We start from the raw sequence: 20,750 nt of genomic DNA on the forward strand, positions 1-20,750 counted from the left end.
CCATTATTTTTCTCCAGATTGGCAGGTTCGTTCCGTTCCTTAATTTTCAGAACTATTCCCATCACTAGTATGTATATCCAGACTAGAAAGCCATACTAGAACCTGCTTGGGAACGAATCGCACCTGGCAGGTTCGGATCGCACATCACAATTGGGAACCATATATAAGGCATGTAACCATACCTCACTCTCCACGGCAGAAGCAATAGCCCTGGATATTGCAGCTGACGAAGGTCTACGCAGAGATAAACCCAACGTGATCTTCAGTGACAGTGCAAGTGTCCTTCAAGCACTTGAATCTGGAACCATCCGCTACCCGAACAACCAACAACTCTGCAATATACCGAATTCACCCCAAGTGAATTATAGAATTCACATTCTGCTGGATTCCTGGTCACACAGGTATTCAGGGAAACGAAATAGCAGGCCAACTAGCCAACGCAGGACGTAAAACCCCTAGTCTGTTGTCATAATATTCTTTTCTCTGTCCGTCACATCTTAACCGAATGCCATGGTAAATTTGATTTGATGGTAGCAGCACTAAACTTGCTGATGGGAGATTGAACAGTAAACTTGAAATGTAGTCTGGGGCCCCTACGATCACCAGTTACAGGCTCTATTTTTTTTTTAATTTCTATGACGAGGGGGGGGGGGTGCCGTCCATCCTTCCGGGGGACCTTGTCGCTAGTACTCTGTTCATACGGCATACTATAGACTAGCAATGTACGGGGCCCCGTTACCACCTACCGTTAGATCCGCCACTGTGGCAAAGCCATCCCTCCTGAATAAAACAAAATTACACATTTAATGATTTTGCTCACTCAAATTTCCTTGGTACTAAACACATTATTTGAGAGAGAAATCATAGAGTCATCATAGCATCATTATTGAGTCAATTTATGTCATCATAACATCACAGAGTCATTAATTGAACGCTGTATGCACAATGATTGTTTAGAAAATCTCTTTATTGGTAAAATAGGATACATATATATCTTTTAAATGCCTTAAGAGTATTGTAAACATTCATATAACAGATGCTTTTGCACCCGATGTGTTCTTCACTTTAGTAACGCGTGAGGAAAATGCGATCTGGCTTCCTCTTCTCGGTTGTCTACTGCGATGGGCTGAGCGCGTGCACTGCGACACTCCCGTTCGGACGACCACGCTTGATGACGTGTGGAATCTTTTTCGGCACCATGCTGAAAGCAGACAGACACCGAATGTTATCGCAGTGAAGGGGCCGAATGGGTAAATTTTTTAACCGTCCCGCAGATCTTACCTGATACAATCGATGATGGGACAGACGGAGAGGCACAGGTTGCACCCGGTGCAGTCGTCGTTGACGTGCGGCAAATGCGTTACCGAATCGAACTCGATCGCCTGGTAGCCGGAGTCGGCACAGGTCATGTAGCACTTGCCACAGTTGATGCACAGATCCTGCAAAAGAAAGCGTTAAATTATGTCATGCTTGATCCACAATGCCACACGGGACGGGAGTCCCGTGTCCCGTAGGACTTACATCGTCGATCAGTGCGACAACCTGCTTGGTATTGTCCAGCTTTTTGTAATCGCCGATGCGGGGCAGTGCCCCGCCCAGCACATCCTTCACGCGCGGGACAGCAGCCGGCGTGGCCGACTCGGTCCTGACCGGCGCGTGTCCATTCGTGCCGGGCTCGGCCGCACACGGGTCCCACAGTGGACCGTGCTGGAGGCGCAGTTGGGCCAGCTTCTCCTCCCGCTGCTTCTTGTACTCGCCGAAGTGCAGCAGCGGCTTGCCGTCCTCGCCCCGCAACGGAGCGACCGGTTTGCCCTTCTGCAGCTTGGCCGCTGGTGGCGACTGGCCATCCCAGGGCAGTGCTTCCGGGGGCGGGTTCGCGCGCAGATAGAGCAGCGCCTTCAGTCCCAGTATGTAATCCTCGATGACGGTAAAGTCCTGGTTCTGCACGGAGGAGCAGATCTGCAGGATCGGCGCACCGCACTGGATGAACTGCAGCGCGACCTCGGCCGAGTCGATGCCGCCGATGCCGCAGATCGGGAAGCCGGGTAGCTTGTTCGCGATCAGCGAGATGGCCCGCATGGCCTGCGGTCTGGTGGCGTTGCCCGACACACCACCGTACGTGGTGCGCCGGTCGGCACCGACGGCCGGCCACGGGCTGCCGTCCGCCCGGAGCGACATCAGCCCCTGCACCGTGTTGATCGCCGACACGCCGTCCGCCTGACCGCGCTTGGCCGCCTGCGCGATCGACACGATGTCGGTAATATTGGGCGTGAGCTTCACGAAGAACGGTATGCGCACGGCACCGCGCACCCAGCGCGAAATATTGCACACCAGCTCGGGGTCTTGACCGCAGGCCAGTCCCATGCCCGACTCGCCCATCCCGTGCGGGCAGGACAGGTTGAGCTCGAGCATGTCGGCTCCGGCCGCTTCCGCCCTTGACGCCAGCTCGACCCAGTCCGGCTCGCTGTACGTGCACATGATGCTCGCGATCAGCACGCGGCTGGGGAAGTCACGCTTCAGCTCCCGGATGCCCGTCAGCCAGTAGTCGCAGCACTTCTCCGAGATGAGCTCGATGTTGAGGAAGGCGCCCTGCTGCGGACCGTAGTGCTGGCCGGCCGTCACGCCCCGCACGATGCGCGGGCTCACGTTCGTCACCATGTCCTTGTCCAGCGCGAACGTCTTCGTCACGGCAAAGCCCCAGCCCTGCTCGAACGCGCGCCGTATCATGGCGGTGCTGGTGGTCGGAGGGGCAGACGCGAGCCCGAACGGATTCTCGAATCGCACGCCGCACACCTCCACCGACAGGTCGACCTTGTCGATCTCGGTGTAGAACAGGGGCAGCTCGGGTTTGGTGTCGAGCGGGATGCCCTGCAGATAGCAGTGCATGTACCAGGCCGCCGTCTTGCCGTCGTTCACTGATTCGACCGTCGTTTCGGCCGCGCCCGCCAGATCGCCCCCGCAGAAGACGGCGGGCAGGGAGGTCTGTTGGGTTTTCGGGTCTACCTCCGGCAGTCCCCAGCGGTTCATCTTTAACCCGTCCAGTGCGCTAATGACTATACAAAAAAGAAAAAAATAAATAAAATAAAAATATTAAAAATAAAAAAAATACAAAACTAAACAATGATTTTCCTCGAATGATCTCAACTCCCGCCAGCTTGAGAAGGTTCGTCGTCTCCCAAGGAACATTTTAAATCTTATCATAGTTTTAATGATGTTGTTACGGTTATTCTATTCAGTGTTCCTGTTTCATTTGAATGTCTTGTATGACCTCATAATACTATAATAAAAGTTACTTTAGACTGAAAGGGCCCATCTACAGAACTCTGTTAAGACTACTAGTTACAACCATTTCTAGACCTTTAACATGTGAGGCGCAAATAAACTATCAAAATTACAGCTTATTTCTATGAATATGTTCTTAAGACAGCAATCAAGTAATGAATATGAAGCCATAATGTTGTCTTGTCAGAATTATAATGTTGTCTTGAGATTTGTTGATGAAATTTCTCGCATAAGAGCAGAAATCCATGCCAAGAAAATTTTCCTGTTGAAATACATTATAATAAGTTGAAAAATATCAAAGCGCCTCAATAATATTCATCTTTTTATTTCAAAATTACATTATTTCAAAAATCAAAATTTCTTTTAAACGTCACCAACATGGACCAAAAGCTGTGTCATAATAAACATGACGTGAACATTGTTTTGGAAATTTCCATTTTTCCATCTGTAATGTAAACTATAAAATTGTTTATCAAAATATCAACATGGCTGACACATATTGGACACACAAATCAACAATCATATAAAAAATGGATTTCATTGGCTTAAGATTAGAAGGACTTTCCTGACCACAAGTTCAGTCGATTTATAGTGTAATATGTGTGGCTAAGATCGTTTTAAAAAGCACACAGCTTTAGGAAGCGCTTGTGCAGACCAGTGATGGGTCACCGGAATCGCACCCACGGCTCGGAATCGCTTCCGAGCATTGCTCCGGCTCCGATTCCGAATAATTCAAACTGTCGATTCCGCCCGGAGCCCTCGGAGCCGTCCGGAGCTGTCGGAACCGTTGGAGCCGTCGGAGCCGTCCGGAGCCGTCGGAGCCTTCCGGAGCCGTCGGAGCCGTCCAGAGCCGACGGAGCCGGTTGGAGCCGTCCGGAGTCGTTGTAATAGTTGGAAGTATTTTGAAGCGCTTTAATTTCCAGATATCAGCGATAATTTCATTTTAAAAAACAGCTCAAGAGTAAAAAAAGAGTCTTCTTCATTTATTGCTCTAAAGTTTTTTTGTGTTTTGGCTTCGACGGCACCGACGGCCCCAACGGCTCCAACCGGCTCCGTCGGCTCCAACGATTACGACGGCTCCAACCGGACTGGCTCCAGCCGGCACTAGTCCGGCTGCCGACTAGTGGCTCCGGACGACTCTGGACGGCTCCGGACGGCTCCAGACGGCTCCGAGGTCAGAGTTTTGCACCTACCTTACGGAACCGCTTCCAATTTTGGCGGATTCATTCGGAAGCGATTCCGGATTTTTGTTGAATTTACCCATCACTAGTGCAGACTAATAAGTTTAAAGACTCTCCGCGTACAGGCAGTGTCAGAGATACGCGGAATCCGGTATACGCATATTTGCATAATCGCGGTTTTCTCAGTTTTATCTCCTGCATACATTAGTAGAATTAGACATATATCTAATAATTTTTGCCGGGGATAAACCACCCACTCCATACAAAAGGAAAAGAAAATGAAATATGTTATGGTTGAAAACCGCAATATACAACTTACGCAGAGGTTAGGAATTCTCAGCTTATCCGCGTTTTGCGTTAATCTCGTATTTCAGGTACAACCCCTATTGTATGTTCCAAGTTCCCTTCATGCAAGACTTTATAAGCATTTAATAAGATCAATTGATCTCGATGACTAAGTCCCAAATAACAAGTCTTGAAACGTGCTTAAGAATTCGTTTACAGGTTGATTAAAGCCAGCCATCAAAACTCCAATTTTAGTTTCCAACAAAACAGACAGTCTTACAAGCGTCTTCAGAACGTTTAAAAGATTTAACAACTTTAAAGACTGTTAAACATCTTCAAAAAACATGTTAAAACTATGTGGCTTAGTACACCCATAATAAAGAATGCTTTATGACATATTTATGTGTAAAAGGTAGGGTAAATGTTTCTAGGGCTACTTACTGTCAGCATCGTACAGCCCGGAACCGAACGCGGAAATGATGTAGTTTGCCTTCAGGCGTGTGATCTGATCCTGGTCCTCCACCCAGTTTCCTGTCTCGTCCTGCTCGGTCCGGTAGAATTCCATCGCGGCAATGCGCCCCGCCCGCACAATCACCTCCCGCGGCGCCATGAACGGTATGAACTCGCAGCGCTCCTCCCGCGCCAGCTCGACCTCCTCCGGCACGGCGCGTATGTTGTTGTTGCCCTTCCGGAACACGACGAACACCTTGCGGGCACCGCAGCGCAGCGCCGACGTCGCACAATCAAATGCAGTGTCGCCCGCGCCGAGCACGATCACGTTGCCATGGAGCGTGGGCAGCTTGGCCGACTGCTTGCACCCGCACAGGCCCGGCTTGCTACCGTCGGCGACCTGCGGCAGGAAGCTCTTGGATGTGTAGAACCCGTGCTCCTCCGTCAGCCCCTCGAACACGCGGTCCACCTTCGGCTGCGGCAGCCCAATGCCCAGAAACACCGCATCCACGCCCCCGTCCAGCAGCCCGCGCACGGTCAGATCCTGCGCCGACAGGGCCCGGTTCAGCTCGAACCGGACGCCCAGATCCTTCACCAGGTTCACCTCGAAGTTCACCACCTCGACCGGCAGCCGGTACTGCGGGATTTCGGCCGAGCTCAGGCCGCCAAGGTACGAGCGCCGCTCGTACACCGTCACGTCCCGGTAGCCGAGCCGCCCCAGGAAGGTAGCACAGGACAGCGAGGCCGGCCCGCCGCCCAGCAGGGCAATGCGCTTGTTCGGATGCTTTAGCGGTGCCACGCCCGGCGGCACAATTTGCCGCAGCCCCATCCGCTTGAACACCTCCGTCGCGAACTGCTGCAGACCGCCGATGTTGATGGGGCCCTCTTCGACTGCGGCTAGATTGCAGCCGCCCACACACAGATCGCTGGTCGGACAGACCATGCCGCACGTCAGCCCGAGCGGATTGTCCGAGAAGATGGCCTTGGCCGCACCGTAGTAGTTCCGGTTCGCGATGCTCGTGATGAAGCTCTTGATGTCCAGCTGCGTCGGGCAGGACTTCTGGCACGGTGCATCGGCACACTTGAGGCAGCGGGCTGCCTCTTTCAGCGCTGCCCGCTCGGACAGCGTCGTATGCTTGATGTCGGAAAAGTCGTTCGTGAGCGGGGTGCATGACGTGCAGGAGCGGTCTTCATTGCGCTTCCAGTGTTTCTTCACCTTCTTCGTCACGGTCGTCGGTACCAGCGAGCAGGACTGCTTCACGCGCGGATTGAGAGCGAGCAGGCTCTGCAAAAAAAAAAAAAGAAAAAAAATGGCGACTTTGTTCGGTTTGGGATGTGCGTATTTGTTAAAAATGAGTAAGGTACATCTTGGCAGCATTAACAGCTTTTTGAATGTTTTTGTTTTGAAATCGCATTTGCAATCTAGCTCTTAGCGACTACTGGCAGCTTACAGGGGTTTCCAGGGGTTCGCATAGTTTTGAGACACTTGACTCTTTCTGATGGGAGTGATCTTCATATGTTGGAAATTGGACTCCATGGCACCTTTTTTGGACATGGTCCTTGAAAATTCCTATTGGATTTGTCTAGCAAGGGTGCTATAGAGTCCAATTCCCATTACATTAACTAAATTTCACGGAAGAAGGAGCCAATCAAGTGTCCCACAGCTAAAACAACTCCTGGAAAGCCATGTATACTTAATTAATTCGTTCGTTTGATTCTCGATCAATGATTAAACTTTCCAACACCGAAATCATTCAAAAAAGTCATTGATGAGTTGAATAAATAAATCTTCCGAGAATTAAATCTGAATTCAACGTACAACTGTCTGTTGTTCATCACTCTTACAGAGCAAATTTAACGTTTAACTCGCCTTTGTGCCTCATTCGCTCTGAAGTGACTCACGCTACTAAGGGTGGTTGTTATTCCCATCACTAAGGTGAGTGTTTGTTGTTCAGTTTGCAGCCAGTCAGACTGCGCGGTTTTACCCAAGACGAGGAAACACAAACACAGCCGCAAAACAACCCCACAAGACGCAATGTTTTGCGCTGCCACGACCCTTCAAAGGGAAATGGAAGGGTAAACACGAGATTGACCGAGGCGGTCCTCTGGTGCAAACGAGGGCACATGATGTAATGTGCCATTTGGCGGGTGCAGTGTATTGAGTGTGTTGAGTTTGTGTGTGCGTGTGTGTGTGTGTGTGTGTGCATAAACACTGCTACAATTTATTGGCACTGCATCAAAACAGGCGAGTGCTGCGCCGCCAGAGTGACCTGATGCCCGATGCCCACACCCGCTGATACGGCACAGTGCGGCAAGATAAGTGGGAAGCGATCGGATGTCGGGTCGAATTTCACTCGCCACGCGTGATCTGTGGCTGCGTGACGTCGGTCGGCGAAATAGGCGACCCTGAGAACGATAACGTCATATTCGGCGTTTCGCTCATTACACAATAAGCTCTTGTCCGGGCGGACTGGCGTAATTGCGCAGCTAGCATTCAATTGGGGGTTGGTTAACGGCCCCACTTACCTCAATGTCCGGCAGGTCTTTGCTGGTCAAAACACTAGCACAACTCATGCTGAGATGTTTCAATTCGTCTCGTCTATCTAGCACACAGCGAGCAGTTGATTGGAGGCTGGAGCGCTAGACGGTTGAAAGGAGTTGGTTTGAATCCCTGGCAAAGGTGTGTTCAGCAGTCAGCGTAGCGGTAGAGGCGCAATAGAATGAAAAGGTAAAGTATTTATGATTAGTCACTTTATTTCTCACAAACCATGAATAAAAGAAGAAGGAAAAAAAAACACACACACACACACACACACGCACACACACACACTTTCGCTCGACCAGAATGGCTTGCAAGCGAAGCAACTACGACACACAGACCCACCTCACCAGTATGACAGGTGTGGGACTGCCTAACAGCACCTAACAGTGTCCCACGCAACCCAGCTCCCGCTCGCCCCATACCTTACCTAGTACGTAGGCACGATCACACACTGTTGCCTCTCGCACGACACGGAAAGCGAACACACGGCTGCTCAGCTCGAACACTGAGCATAGACTGAAAGTGGCCAGCGTACGGCGCAACATGCGCGCTCTAGCCCACATACCACCGCGTCGACATAACTGTATGGGAGATGATGTTCTGCGCGCTGCTGGTACCTTCTGGCGCAAGTGTGGAACGTCCCGGTGTGTGCGGAGCCGACGGAGGCTCGTACGGAGGCAGTACCCACCGCGAAGAACCTGATTGGCCGTAGCGGTGGTGTGTGCGTAGTTAGCTGGCGGGCGGGTGGAATGTTGTCGCTAGCAGCTGATTGTGTGCGGGCCCTGGCAACACGCAACAAGCGCGAGGGGAATGTGATATCAACCAACTTCGGCTGTTTGTGTGTATGTGTGTGTGTGTGTTTGGCTGCGTTCGTGCGCGCGCGCCTCGCGTATGTGGCAAGCGATAAGAGATCCATACGCAGAACGCTGGCAAAGCTGGGCCAATTGACAATTGGCTTGATTGATTGTCGGCCGTATCGGCGAGGTTCGCCGAGCGTCCCGGACAGCTAACATATGTCAAACATACGGGCTTGGGCTTGGTATAGGGAGGGCTGATTCTAGCAGATTGAGATTAGCACATCAAACAAAGGGCCTTAAACTTGACTGGTTTTAGTCATGTTCTTGGCTTCAGGTTCGTACAGCAGCTGATGGTAGAATGTTTGCCGAAGTTTTCATAGTTATAGCCCAAGCATAGACATTTTTGACTATTTCAATTAGACTGCAATAACCAACTGAGAACAACCAACTGGAAGGAATGCAATGATAATGAATACTGAACCTGTTATATTTAGCGCTAGATCTTCGTCAAGTGTTCAAGGTCAACTATGATCTTATGAAATACCTGTACGATCTCATTATCATCGCATCATCAGGCAGGGTTTTCTGCAGAAGACAAATATGAAAGTGCATCGATCCAGGAATATCCGCCTTAGGAATTGAGTTCCTACTCCACGTCACTTCCAGTTCCACGTTGTAAATTCTACAACTATTCAAGTACTTTGAAGTGCTGAAGAAGTTGTATCACATCGGCAGCTTTTGCCTATACCAAAATCTATAACATTAGAATGTATTTTTGTTCTTCTATTTGGCGTATCGTTCTACGCGGACATGTCAGCCTATATAGGCTTTCGCGATTTACCACGTACCACACAGCCGGGTAGCCTGTCCTTGCTAGTCCTTGACGACTGTACTACGGGATCGCGGTGCTTAAATTATAGAGGAAAGAAATTGCCATTCTTACACCAAGAGTCCATTTTGTGTCGTCTGTTCCTGGTCTACTAACACGTGTTAAAGTACTGGAGTACGTGTTGGTTCAGAACATTCGTGGTCGAGAGTGCAAAGCTTTAGAATTATTCCATTATGTTCCAAACCTTCTTCGTAGGATCTCTACCCGCTGGATTGTGATACATTCCATACCTCTAAATCGGAATAGCTTAGACGAAAAGGCGACCGATTTTTGGGGCATAAAATGCGGTTCGAATTATTGCATTATCTCTTCTCGCTCTCCACCTAAAGCAACTCTCGCCTTTTTAAACTCTTGTCTAGACATGAAGCTGCAGGCAATGAGAAAAAGACCGCACAGAGAGCAAAAGGGGAAAGAAAAAAAAACACACACACACACCACACCAAATGCGATAATCCTGTGCGAACCACCAGATTTCAACGGTGAGAGTAGGGTAGGAGAGCGCCGGGTGCGCAGAGTACGATTTCAGTAATGGTTTTGATTTAATTAGCTTTGTTCAGTCAGTAAATCTTTTCCGCACCGATCCATCTTGCCTTGCCCTCACGGGTAAGAAAGACGGTGCTGCTGCTGGTGCCACTTCCAGCCGTTGGCGATGTTCCGGCGAAGCGTGAAATAAAAGTCGTGTGGACCCGATCGGGTCCCCGCAATCGCGCATATGTCAAAAAGTTCACATTGTTTCATGTGCGTCACATGATTTTGCGATTGTGAACACCAAAACTCCTCCCTCCCGCCACCTAAATCTCTCCTTAAACTGCTCCTATTTCGTTTCTAGCAATAAAAAGATTCAAGCAAATAAAAAAATTGAATAAAATAATAATTCTTGCCCTTGCCCAAAGGCGCCATCATCCCAAAAGTGCCCGAGGTTGACGCAGGGCACATTTCTGCTTGGAAGGCTCTCCGAAACCCATCGAGTGACATAAATCACTGTTTACGGTTGGTTGGTGGGGTAAACGAAACCGCTATACCAGCACAGCGTTTAGACAAATATCCGTGCTGTTCTCAGGAGATGGCATCATTTTGCTTTTCAGAATTTCTACATCTAAACACATGCGGCGTAGGAAGTTCGTTTGATCGGCAGGAGCGTAATTATTGCACTGGCTGGCTGTGAGACGAACCCTCCCGCACGGATGCCGTTGGTTTGGCCCCCTCCTTAGTGCTTTCCTTTCCCGCAGAGCTGGCTTGGTGGGTTTGTTTTGCAGTTGTGAAAGAACAATCTGCTCCCAGCAGTCGAGTTACACAACACAGCCAAAACATCACAACAAGCACAATACACAAAGCCTCACTAAAACAAAACAAAAAACAGAAAAAAACAAAAGGAAAAGAAAACCACCAAAAACCTCCAAAGCGACATTCCATTCCACTCCGGCAGGCACTGATGAATATGGAACAATATATCCCTGTATCGGTAGCCGTGGCAAGCGTGGTGTGAATTGATAACGAGCCGGCAGCAGTGCGAGGAAATATCCCGCCTAGCATCCACGCGCCAAGCTTGCCCCGTGGGTCTTTACGTTTTTGGCTGTCATCCTTTTTAGACGCTTCTGTTCCCTCTTGTATGAAATACGTCCGCCAGTCTGCAGGATCCTGCACATCTTTCATATGCTGCTTCAGCTACTTACACCAAACGCACTTAAAAGTTCACCGTACGCAGCATCGGAAAGTTTGGCTAGATCGGATGGAAAAAGTCCTCTGGTCCACGGATTCTCGGGGCAACTCGGCGACGGGAGCGAACTGATTGGAAAGGGATGTGCACGGGGATGAATTTGCAACAACTAATCAATATGGAATGCATATGCTGTTGTTGTGACGAGGATGATGAAGTGGAGAGTGGCAGGGGGGGGGGGGGGGGGTGGGAGATTTTTGTCCCATGCGGAGCAGGGTTTTTGTTGGAACCGGCCACACACTGATGACTATATGATGAGATGCTCTGGAGATGATCCGGAGATGGTAGCGTAACCGAATGGAAACTCAGAGCACTATTGGAAAAAGACTGTTGATTGAACGATGCCGTGTCGAAAAGCGAAAGTTCTATTTTGCCTGGTTGTATTATACAGGCTTATCAGGGTGCTAAAAATCAAACATGCTTTATCTTGGACACCAACATCTGAACGGAGTTTCCCGAGAGAGACTAAAATTGACTTTCCAACAAAGCTACTCGTCATCCCGCCCGACAACAAACAACACAAAAACAGCTAAAGATCCATTAGCTCCAGCTCCGTTAATTAGCAACCAAGCGTGCCCAGACAAACGTTGAAGCGCTTTAGCAAATCACATACTCTCTCTCTCTCTCTCACACACACACACACACACACTGCATTGTATTGTTTTTACATGAGTATTTTCGCTTCTTTTTAATGTGTTATCTCCATAAAAAATAAACAGCACGGCTGATAGTCAGAACGCAAGCGTTGACACTTGGATCTAGACAAGTCCTATTAGAGTTCCCGAATCGCTGGAACTGCCGCGGTGCGGGTACTTCCAAAGATTGGCAAACAATTCGCCGGACTGCTTATCGTGATATCACAGACTTGGATACCACCTCGTTGACATACCGCAAATGTTCTTCTGTGCACTGCAGTCACTTATTTTTCCACAGAAAAAGTAAGGAGCAGGTGCAGCCTGAACTTGTGTCGAAGATGATTAGGAAACTTTTCCATTAACTTCCCGGGACGGGCATCCTAGTCCAGGCACGGCACCTGCAAATGGCTGTAGTGATTTATATATCTATATTTCCGACATGCTCGCGTTGTACTCAACACTTGATGGCGCAACCCCGATGGTGGCCTGGTTGAGCACCAAAAACTTCCGAAAATCAAACTAAAACCCGACACAAAAAAAAACCGATGCATGTGTAAACACTTACCGACCAGTGCTTACCCATATTCTAGCCATTTAAATTCTGATCATTTTTCATAACCTGTACAGCTGGAGCGGGTTTGATGGAGAATGGAGCCAACTGCCGAGATGGGAATAAATTCTCTCCCTCCTCTACACGCTATCCACCATGTGGATGTATCCGTGTGTGAGAGTGAGACTTTAGTTAACAAACGCACAGCGGCGTTGACCTTGCTTGAGGTTCCTTGGCGTGGGTTATCCAAAAATTCCATTCTTCCGTTCGTTCCTTCAGATAGAAAAACTGGTTTGACGAGGCACCAAGCCGGGACGATGTGAAACTAGTGATGGGAATAGTCCCCTAAATTGAGGCACGGAACAAACCTGCCAATCTGGAGAAAAAGAACGAAACGCAGAACGCAGATTCAAGATAACCTGCCCTGATTACGCACTTCGCTTGCTCACTTTATGTATGGATCACTTTAAAGTATCCATTAAATAGTGTTTAATGTCTTTGATATTGTACAATCACACAGTTTCAATACGAACAAAACTAAATAATTATAGTTTACGGAATAAGTAAAAGTATTCTGCTACTAAAAGTAAAACGCTTAACGTCAGTAATCCACAGTGCTGCATATAGTGCACTTTTAATCGAAAAGTCAAAACATGTTGTTGTTTTCATTTTGAAAAAATCAGCATATTTCCATTTACTATCTTCTTCTTCTTCTTCTTTTGACTCAACAACCGTTGTTGGTCAAGACCTGCCTATACCACTTGTGGGGGTTGGCTTTCAATGACTTTTGGATTACCCCCCATAGCAGGATAGTCAGTCAGCTTGTACCCATGACGGGCATGTTGTTAAGCCGTACGAGTTGACGACTGTACCATGAGACCGGCTTACTTCCATTTACAATACTATTTAATAAAGAAGCAAATTACAAATGTTGTGCTACGCACATGTGATTTTAATGCAACGTCAAAAAACCAACAAGTTTAATCGGCTTGTTAAAATCACGGTGGATTAAATTAAACCCTACTGATTGAATTAACAGTTCTCAATAGAAGCAAATAGCATCAAATAACATCGATCTTTAACATACAGATTCGCTCTCTAAGCTGTTTCCTTAGGGTTGACTTAATACTTCAAGCAAGGGGTCACAGCTCGAGTGAAATTGATAGTGATGTTTTATGTTTTTTTTGCTATATATTATTGAATATTAATCAGAATATGGCTTATCATACACATCATATTGGTGACATTGATCACGGTGAAAAAATAATGGTAATCGGGGAATGATAAAGAAAAGCATTAAATTCATTATTTCAACATGTGTAACCCTGTACGATAAACCACAGGGTTTCGAATCATATAAGGCAGCGGTCGGCAAGCTTTTCAGGTAAACTTAGTAAATGATCTAGAGGCCAAGCCCCAAATTTTAGAAACAAAATAATCAAATAATTCTATAAAATAATGCAAATGGTGATTTATTTGATTTGGTTTTATTTTTTTGTAATAATATCAGTCAAGCACAGGTCAAAAATAGGTAATTCCTACTGCTCAAACTAGTTGTAAATTAATCAGTTAAGCATCCAAAACAGAGTACTCAAAAATGAGATGGGAGAATGCGCAAAACAACAAAGCAAGAGTAATATTGCTTATTGATGAACCCCTCCTCTCATGCCATAAACACATTTAGGGATATTCTGGGGACGATAAAAAGCTAAAAAATTATCGGGACAAACGTACATTTAGTAAGTATCAAAATGCTTTACGAACAAGTAATGCAATATCATATAGGTTAATAACTAATTTCGTGTGAAAAAGTACTTTGATAATTGTTATTCTCATAAAAAGCAACAATGTGGAATCATCGAACTCTTAAAAACAACAGGGTTTTTTAATTTTCGTTTTTGTTTTGAAATGCGACCGAAAATACCCCTGGAAAAATAAAAATGAAACCAACTGATTTGTGTGAAGTTAAGAACAACTAACAAAAGATTTAAAAATATTATAACGAGAAAAATGCATGCTATTTCACTATATATCTAAAACTATGAATTACATGTATTGCGTTGGCGAAGGCCGAAAGCTCTCTCTCTCTCGCTCTCTCTCTCTCTCTCTTTTTCTCTCTCGTCGCAAAGTCACATGCATAAAATTATATTAATTTACTGCAACCAGAATTTTATCTCTTCTCAATACAAAATTTCGAGAACGACATCATTTGTATTAGTCCTCCATTCCAAAAGTCTTATTGTCGTGTTGAAAAAATATAAATATCAATTACGGGGATATTGAGGTCGAGTTCGATCTCACAGATTGGTTCGTCATTTCATTATACTATAATTAAAGTTGAATGAGTACGACGGTATAAAATGTCATACAAAACGAACTTCAGTGATTTGTATAAAAATAGTTTATTTCCATTATTTAAAATCAGGCAAATCCATTCGCGGGCCAAGGATCCTGTCGTGGAGTCATAATTAATCATGATACATAAGTAAAATAAATGAAAAAGTTTTGGGATGTTTACATCGGCACCCATAGTCTGATGACAGCTCCCCAGTTTGCTTGCAAAATTCTCCTTGTCGGTTGCAACACTCCCCTATATGATTGCAAAATTTCCATAGTATGCTTGCAACATTATCCTATCGATTTGCAACATTTCCCTAAGTGATTGAACTATTCCTTTATTTGATTCGAAACCCTGTATTCTCATTAATATTCAATGAGATATTGCATAAAAAAAACTTTACTTTTATTTTTACTAGAACTGTAACTAAGGTGCACTATCAGGGTGTCTAATTATCCGGTAGTGCACTGTAATTGTCCATAAGAATAGTACTAATCTACGGTCTGATAAACAATGTTCAATGAATTTTTGCGGAAGACTAAGCGCATCGTGCACCGCAAGTAGTTAGTTCCAGAAAGAAAACCACAGGCAAAAATTCAACTGCGTTAAATGAAGATACATGCGCAACGAAGAATCGTAGAACCCAACACATAGCAATTCATTGATTGCCACAATCCTGCCCAAATAATGCACCAATACTAATAATATAGTAGAAGAGATGCAGTTATTTCATTGAGTTTACCACTCGCGTAGAATTGTCTCTTTAAATTTTTGTGTATTTTTTGCTTTGTCCTTGCCTGCAGATGCTGATGAATGAAGCATGCATACCTTTCAGGTACGTTCGTGGTATAAGCTCTATCCCTTTTACGTTAATTGTGAACATATAAACGTATGCTATCGACTCTGTATTCGAGTATGGGCAGGCCCGTGGGTGTCGTATGTACGCTGGATCGAAATTAACGCTGAGAGGAAAAGGTTCAAATTTAACCTGCTTGCTTTGTACGTAACAAACCGGCCCGTCGTATGAAACAGAGTAGATAATCGAACGTTGCAGGTCGGATCGAAAAGAACTCTGAGAGAAACAGGTTCAAATTGACCTGTATGTTTTGTTTACAGCAAATTGGCCCAAAGCAAAGAGGATCGCAGTCTGGATACTTGCATGCTGGAACGGATCGCATCTGGCAGGTTCGGAACGCAACGTGCATCACTAATGTGACCTGCCGAACAGACAGGACCACCATCGCGTCCGAGAAACGATGAGACGAATTAGAGCGATTTAAGCAACTGGTTCTTGAGTGTGGAGTGCTAGGAGGTTTCTCTTGCGAACGGTATCATAATAGCATCGTTCACAAACTACCAGTTTTGCTCCTGTCGTGTGTTGGCGCTCATTCATTTCTATTGATGTGCTACCAAGCAATGCGTTTCTTGATACTAGCGGATGGACCACGATTCTAGGAATCATATAATCAGGTTTGCACTCTGTACGTTTGGGCATGTTAGTTTTTGAAGCTACTAGGGCGCGATGTGCATTTTCTGCTAGTTGTGGGTCGTTCAAAGAGTATTTTAAAGGATCTACCTTCCCCTCAAACACAAACATTTAGATTTCACCAGTGTTTATCGAACTGGAAAAGCGAATAGATTTTGCTTTTTTTCCACGGATGCTTGTTACGGTGGTTGATTTTACATACTGTTTACGTTTTTTTATGTAGCAGCTGCAAAAAGGTTGACTTCTGATCTTACAAAAGGATCACAGACGATGCATTGCAGACGCTAGCGAGAAAAAACAAGCTTTCCGGTAGAAAAAATCACACATTAACGGTTTGCTATCGTTCAATGGTACGAAGAAAATAGCAGAATGTTTCCATCGTGCGATGTGTGGGACACAGCAATCATGTTATGTTTTATATTTTATGTTGTGGTATGCAAAGAATGGACCTCGGCCTATTTGATGCAATCTGGGCAATGGCTCGGTAGGTGTGAAATTTGCGGAACAGTGCCTGTCGCATTGGGGACAATTAGTGATGTTTGTTCTACAATTATATGTTATTTATCAATTTATGCAAACCAGTGCTCAATAGGACGATCTGCTTATTTGCCAAAATATCCTTATCATTGATGTTAGAGTAAACCATGAAATATGTTCAAACAGCTATTGTTCACAGCATCTGCTGGATGATGCGAACTAATTTCTTTAATTTAAGTTAAATGAAATTGATAAATTTCTCCGTAAGATTGTTTAACAAGTTAATCCGAAGCTTCAAGATATAGAATAATAAAAATGCTAGTCTTCCGAGTACCCGGATGGACCGAGTAATTCAAGGAGCTTTACACAAAATCCGAGGAGCTGTTACTTTGCTTTGTTTTTTTTTTCCTCTCCCTTCTTTATGGTTGTTATTTTTACCGAACTAATCTCTCTTCGCTTCGGAAATCTCGCACCGACCAAAGGCAAAGACCTTGGTTGTTCAATACATGGAAGAAAGCCCGAAGTCACGCAGGAAATTATGTCGTGTTTTACGATTGCTGGTTGCGCCTCTCCGCTAACGCGTCTCAGTGTGATGATAATTAACTGCGACCTTTGGTAGCTCCTATGTATACTTTCTTCTCCACTCCCTATTCTTACCCTAGAAACATCGCATGCCTGCGAGTGCCACGACGAAATTACTATCCAATCATCAATTTTATTGCAAACGTTCTAACACCGGCAAGTACTGAGGGGGTAGTTGCAACAAAAGAAAGAAAGAAAAAAAAAACACTTACACATACGCATATAGAAAGGACACCCAACTCAGTCAGTACTCTACGAGAAGGCGAAATCTGTAAACAAACGGGCGAAATAGAAACATAAGAGAATCGGATCCAATTTCACTGGGTATCGCTTAACCTGCCGACGGGTGAAGAGGCAGGCCACGGCTCAATTTCATGCTTAATGCTTAGCAATTCCGTTTCATTTCGACTATTACCGCCCGGTCCAAAAGCCGCGCAAGACATTATATGTGGCCAACTGCACCTATGTCCAGGCGTATAGGTATGTAACCGAATCAGAAGGCATCTGGATCAACAGAGGCAGTAACCATCTGGTAGTAGCTGCAATTATTTTCCAACGAGAGTTGTAGGCACACGATAATCTCTCATTTGATCTTCATTTGATGATTGCCAATTGTTTGCGTGTCGTGTGTGAGCAACGCAGTGGCAAAAGAGTAGGCAAAAGAGCGAGGAGTGCTGATAGTGTATGCAAACATTCCCACGTGCTTGATTAGCCACCTGCGTGTGTGGTCAACCGAAGAAGCAACTGAGCCACACAAAAACTCAACCTAGAATAGAACAAAGAGCACACACGCACACACACGCACAGTCACTAACAGATACTGGCGTTGACTAGTCTTTATCATAACAGTAAACATTTGCTTAAATGACCAATAAAACCAACGATAAATGGTAACGTAATCAGGTCTGGCAGATCTCGGTACAGACAAGAACTACTAGTATCAGTGCTTCCCATAGCGGACCTTTGGCACGCTTTTTTATTTATTTTTTTGTTCACATTTGTGAGCTGTACACGAAATGTTGTGGAATAGCGATAAGCTTCAGGCTATACTCTGTGCCTACTAATTGCGTAATGATGTATCTGAAACAAATAATTCAAGCGAAAACATACAGGCTTATTCTATATTTTCAATCGAGATGTCTCGACGTTAAATATTGCTTAGGAAATCGGGTTTACTTTGCACTTCAACTATCCTGCTTCTAATTGCTGTTCGAGGTTTCCATAGAAATGGGTAAAGTTTTGTTATTTAAAATGGCTACGTGTTCTTTCGATTTCAGAGTCGATTTAAGCTTGTCATTTTCGACATCAATACCCTAGCGGGAAATGGATCTAAATCGATGCTTTGAAAGCTTTGGAGTAAAATATTTTATTTTTCTTCTTTAATATATTCGATATTTTAGGATGATTGGGGTATTAATATAATTGGGCAATATTATTTATGTAAATTCACATTATTAAGCATTAATTAATTATTAATTATTAATTAATTCACATTATTACGATTATTTCCTAGTGTGTGTAATATGAGTGTAAGTGTGTCTGACGTCAAATACAAGTGTCAAATAATTTATGAAAATTCAATGTTGTCGACTCTAATGTAACAGGAAATGCTACATGAAACAAAACATAAAAGCTACAGTTTTTAAAGCTTTTTAAATCAGATAATCATTGTTCTTTTGTGGTACGATACATTTAGTTAGCGTTAGTACAGTTTGGATAAAAAAAAGAAGGAAAAAACTCTGTAATGGATGTTACTTGAGAGCCACTGGCTTAAAAAGCTTTTCTGAGTGTTATATTCTTCTTACATGTCCATAAGGGGTATGTTTGCATAGGAAAGTGTTCCAAGGGATTCTGCTTACCGATACGAAGGATGAATTTTCTCTCCTCTGGCGAACCTTCCTCCCCGATGCGTCGGTCAGTTGACTCGGACCCACTCCGGGAATTACACAAGAAAAACAGAACACCAAAGGAGTAGTGTACGAGGGTAGGCAGGCAGGTCAAACCCGTAGGAGGTACGCGTATAGCTACAAATTTATTGAATTAATTGCAGAAAAAGCGGTTAGGCCAGTGGCCGAACGAGTTGGTGGATTGTAGTAAGTTAGGCTTGTGTAGGCTCGCCCACCGCTGCTATTTCGTCGCACACATTAACACCTCGCTTTCTCGATCCCGGCTACTACCCCACATCTTGGTTGATTGATTTTCTTTCCCCGTTGTTTTGGTTGTTATTTTTGTCTTCCTTCACTCGGGCCAATTATTCGGCGATTATTAAGGGGGCTGAGTGCCGGGAGGGGGCCAAAAGCCAAAAGGATATCAACTCACACCGATGTCGAGATGCTGGACGGTGAATGGGTCATGTCCCAGTTTCATTGGCTTCAGGAATCTCCCGCTGGGTGTATGTGGGTGTGAGACTGAGGAGAACATGGAGCGTGACACATGAGGGATATCAGTGTGTACTATCATTTGGTGACAAAACTGTAACCCTTACTCGGAAGCACGAATCACTCAATATGGGTATAGGTATGGGTACGGGCGGGCACATTGTGTGCGGATGTATGTATTTTATTTGTTTCTTTTTCACTAAGCATCCCCAGGATGAGAATGGCAATTTTTGACACAAACATTTGTTTGTTTTGATCTTCCCCACTGATCCTGGCAATCCAGATCGAAGCGTTTGCATTGAAAAGAAAGGGAAAGTTCCAGCACCGCAGGCAGGCAGAGCAGTGCAAAGCGCCACCAGCCGAAGCGCGCCCGAACGGAAGCCGAAGCAACTGATGCCAGGATGTCGGCTCGCGCGCTAGAAGCCGTCAAGACAGTTGTCGACGCTGAGGGGATTCAGTATCGTTTCGTTCGCAGGAGGTCGTGTATGACACGCCACAGTGTGTTGCGTCTTTCTCGGGGGCGTCAAATGGTTCAAACGCAACAGCAGCGGCGGTTAGACCGAGGTGTACGCTTCAGTTATACATCCGGACCGTTCGAAACGGTGTGTTGATTGGTGGCAACGAACGTGTGCTTTTTATTGCAACCGAGGGAAATAAAAAATCTTGCGGTATGTGACAAGTTACGTTGGGTAAGAAGGTGTAGGAAGTGTGAGGTTAATAGTTGGGATCAAATTTTTATGGCTGGCGTATAGATGCGGCAGGTGGTTTCGATTTCGTAAATGTTACGCAAACCGGAAGCACATATTCCTGTGGCGGACACATCTCCAGGAAGAAGGATCTTCGGTCCTAATGCTCCAAACTGAAGGTTCAGAAACTCCTTCGGCATCTATTACGCGTGGCAAAATGTAAAAGGATGTAAGCCAGCGCGAACCCAATTTGTTGCACTGCATATTGCAACGTATTGGTTGTTCGTGTCTGTGTGTGAGTAACTGTAAGGCGTACACGCGTACAGAAGAATAATGATGTTTCCGTTTTCCCCCGGGGATCGGGTGTCCGGAAGTCGAGAAAAAAAGGGTTTCTGCAGCATAACGCAATTCATATAACTCCGCCGGGTGTGCTCGTTGGGGAAGTTGAAAGCTTAACAGGACACTTCTTCCTCCT

At 45.6% G+C, this 20,750-nt stretch overlaps 2 protein-coding genes across 19 annotated transcripts in view; one reads left to right on the forward strand and one right to left on the reverse strand.

Annotated features, from left to right (window-relative positions):
* Positions 1-946: 946 nt before the first annotated feature.
* Positions 947-7,867, reverse strand: LOC1270511 (dihydropyrimidine dehydrogenase [NADP(+)]). The gene is made up of 5 exons (XM_003437122.2): positions 7,725-7,867; positions 5,190-6,483; positions 1,522-3,053; positions 1,282-1,439; positions 947-1,201 (listed from the first exon to the last, which is right to left on the reverse strand). Exons 1-5 carry the CDS (start codon positions 7,770-7,772, stop codon positions 1,114-1,116), a joined length of 3,120 nt encoding a protein of 1,039 aa, XP_003437170.2. The 5' UTR covers positions 7,773-7,867; the 3' UTR covers positions 947-1,113.
* The window catches only part of LOC1270512 (gastrin/cholecystokinin type B receptor), a 39,753-nt gene continuing 26,804 nt past the window's right edge, over positions 7,802-20,750 (forward strand). For 12 of the 18 annotated variants that reach the window (XM_061662638.1, XM_061662647.1, XM_061662654.1 and 9 more), the window contains exon 1: positions 7,802-7,926. In XM_061662638.1, coding sequence (XP_061518622.1) covers positions 7,919-7,926 — 8 coding nt within the window. In that variant the 5' untranslated portion in view covers positions 7,802-7,918. Of the gene's footprint in view, positions 7,927-19,852; positions 20,279-20,750 lie in introns of those variants that run through there. The other 6 variants (XM_061662717.1, XM_061662724.1, XM_061662738.1 and 3 more) reach the window with 4 other exon arrangements.

This window comes from Anopheles gambiae, chromosome X (genome assembly GCF_943734735.2).
Source record: "Anopheles gambiae chromosome X, idAnoGambNW_F1_1, whole genome shotgun sequence".
Classification (NCBI taxonomy): Eukaryota; Metazoa; Arthropoda; class Insecta; order Diptera; family Culicidae; genus Anopheles; species Anopheles gambiae.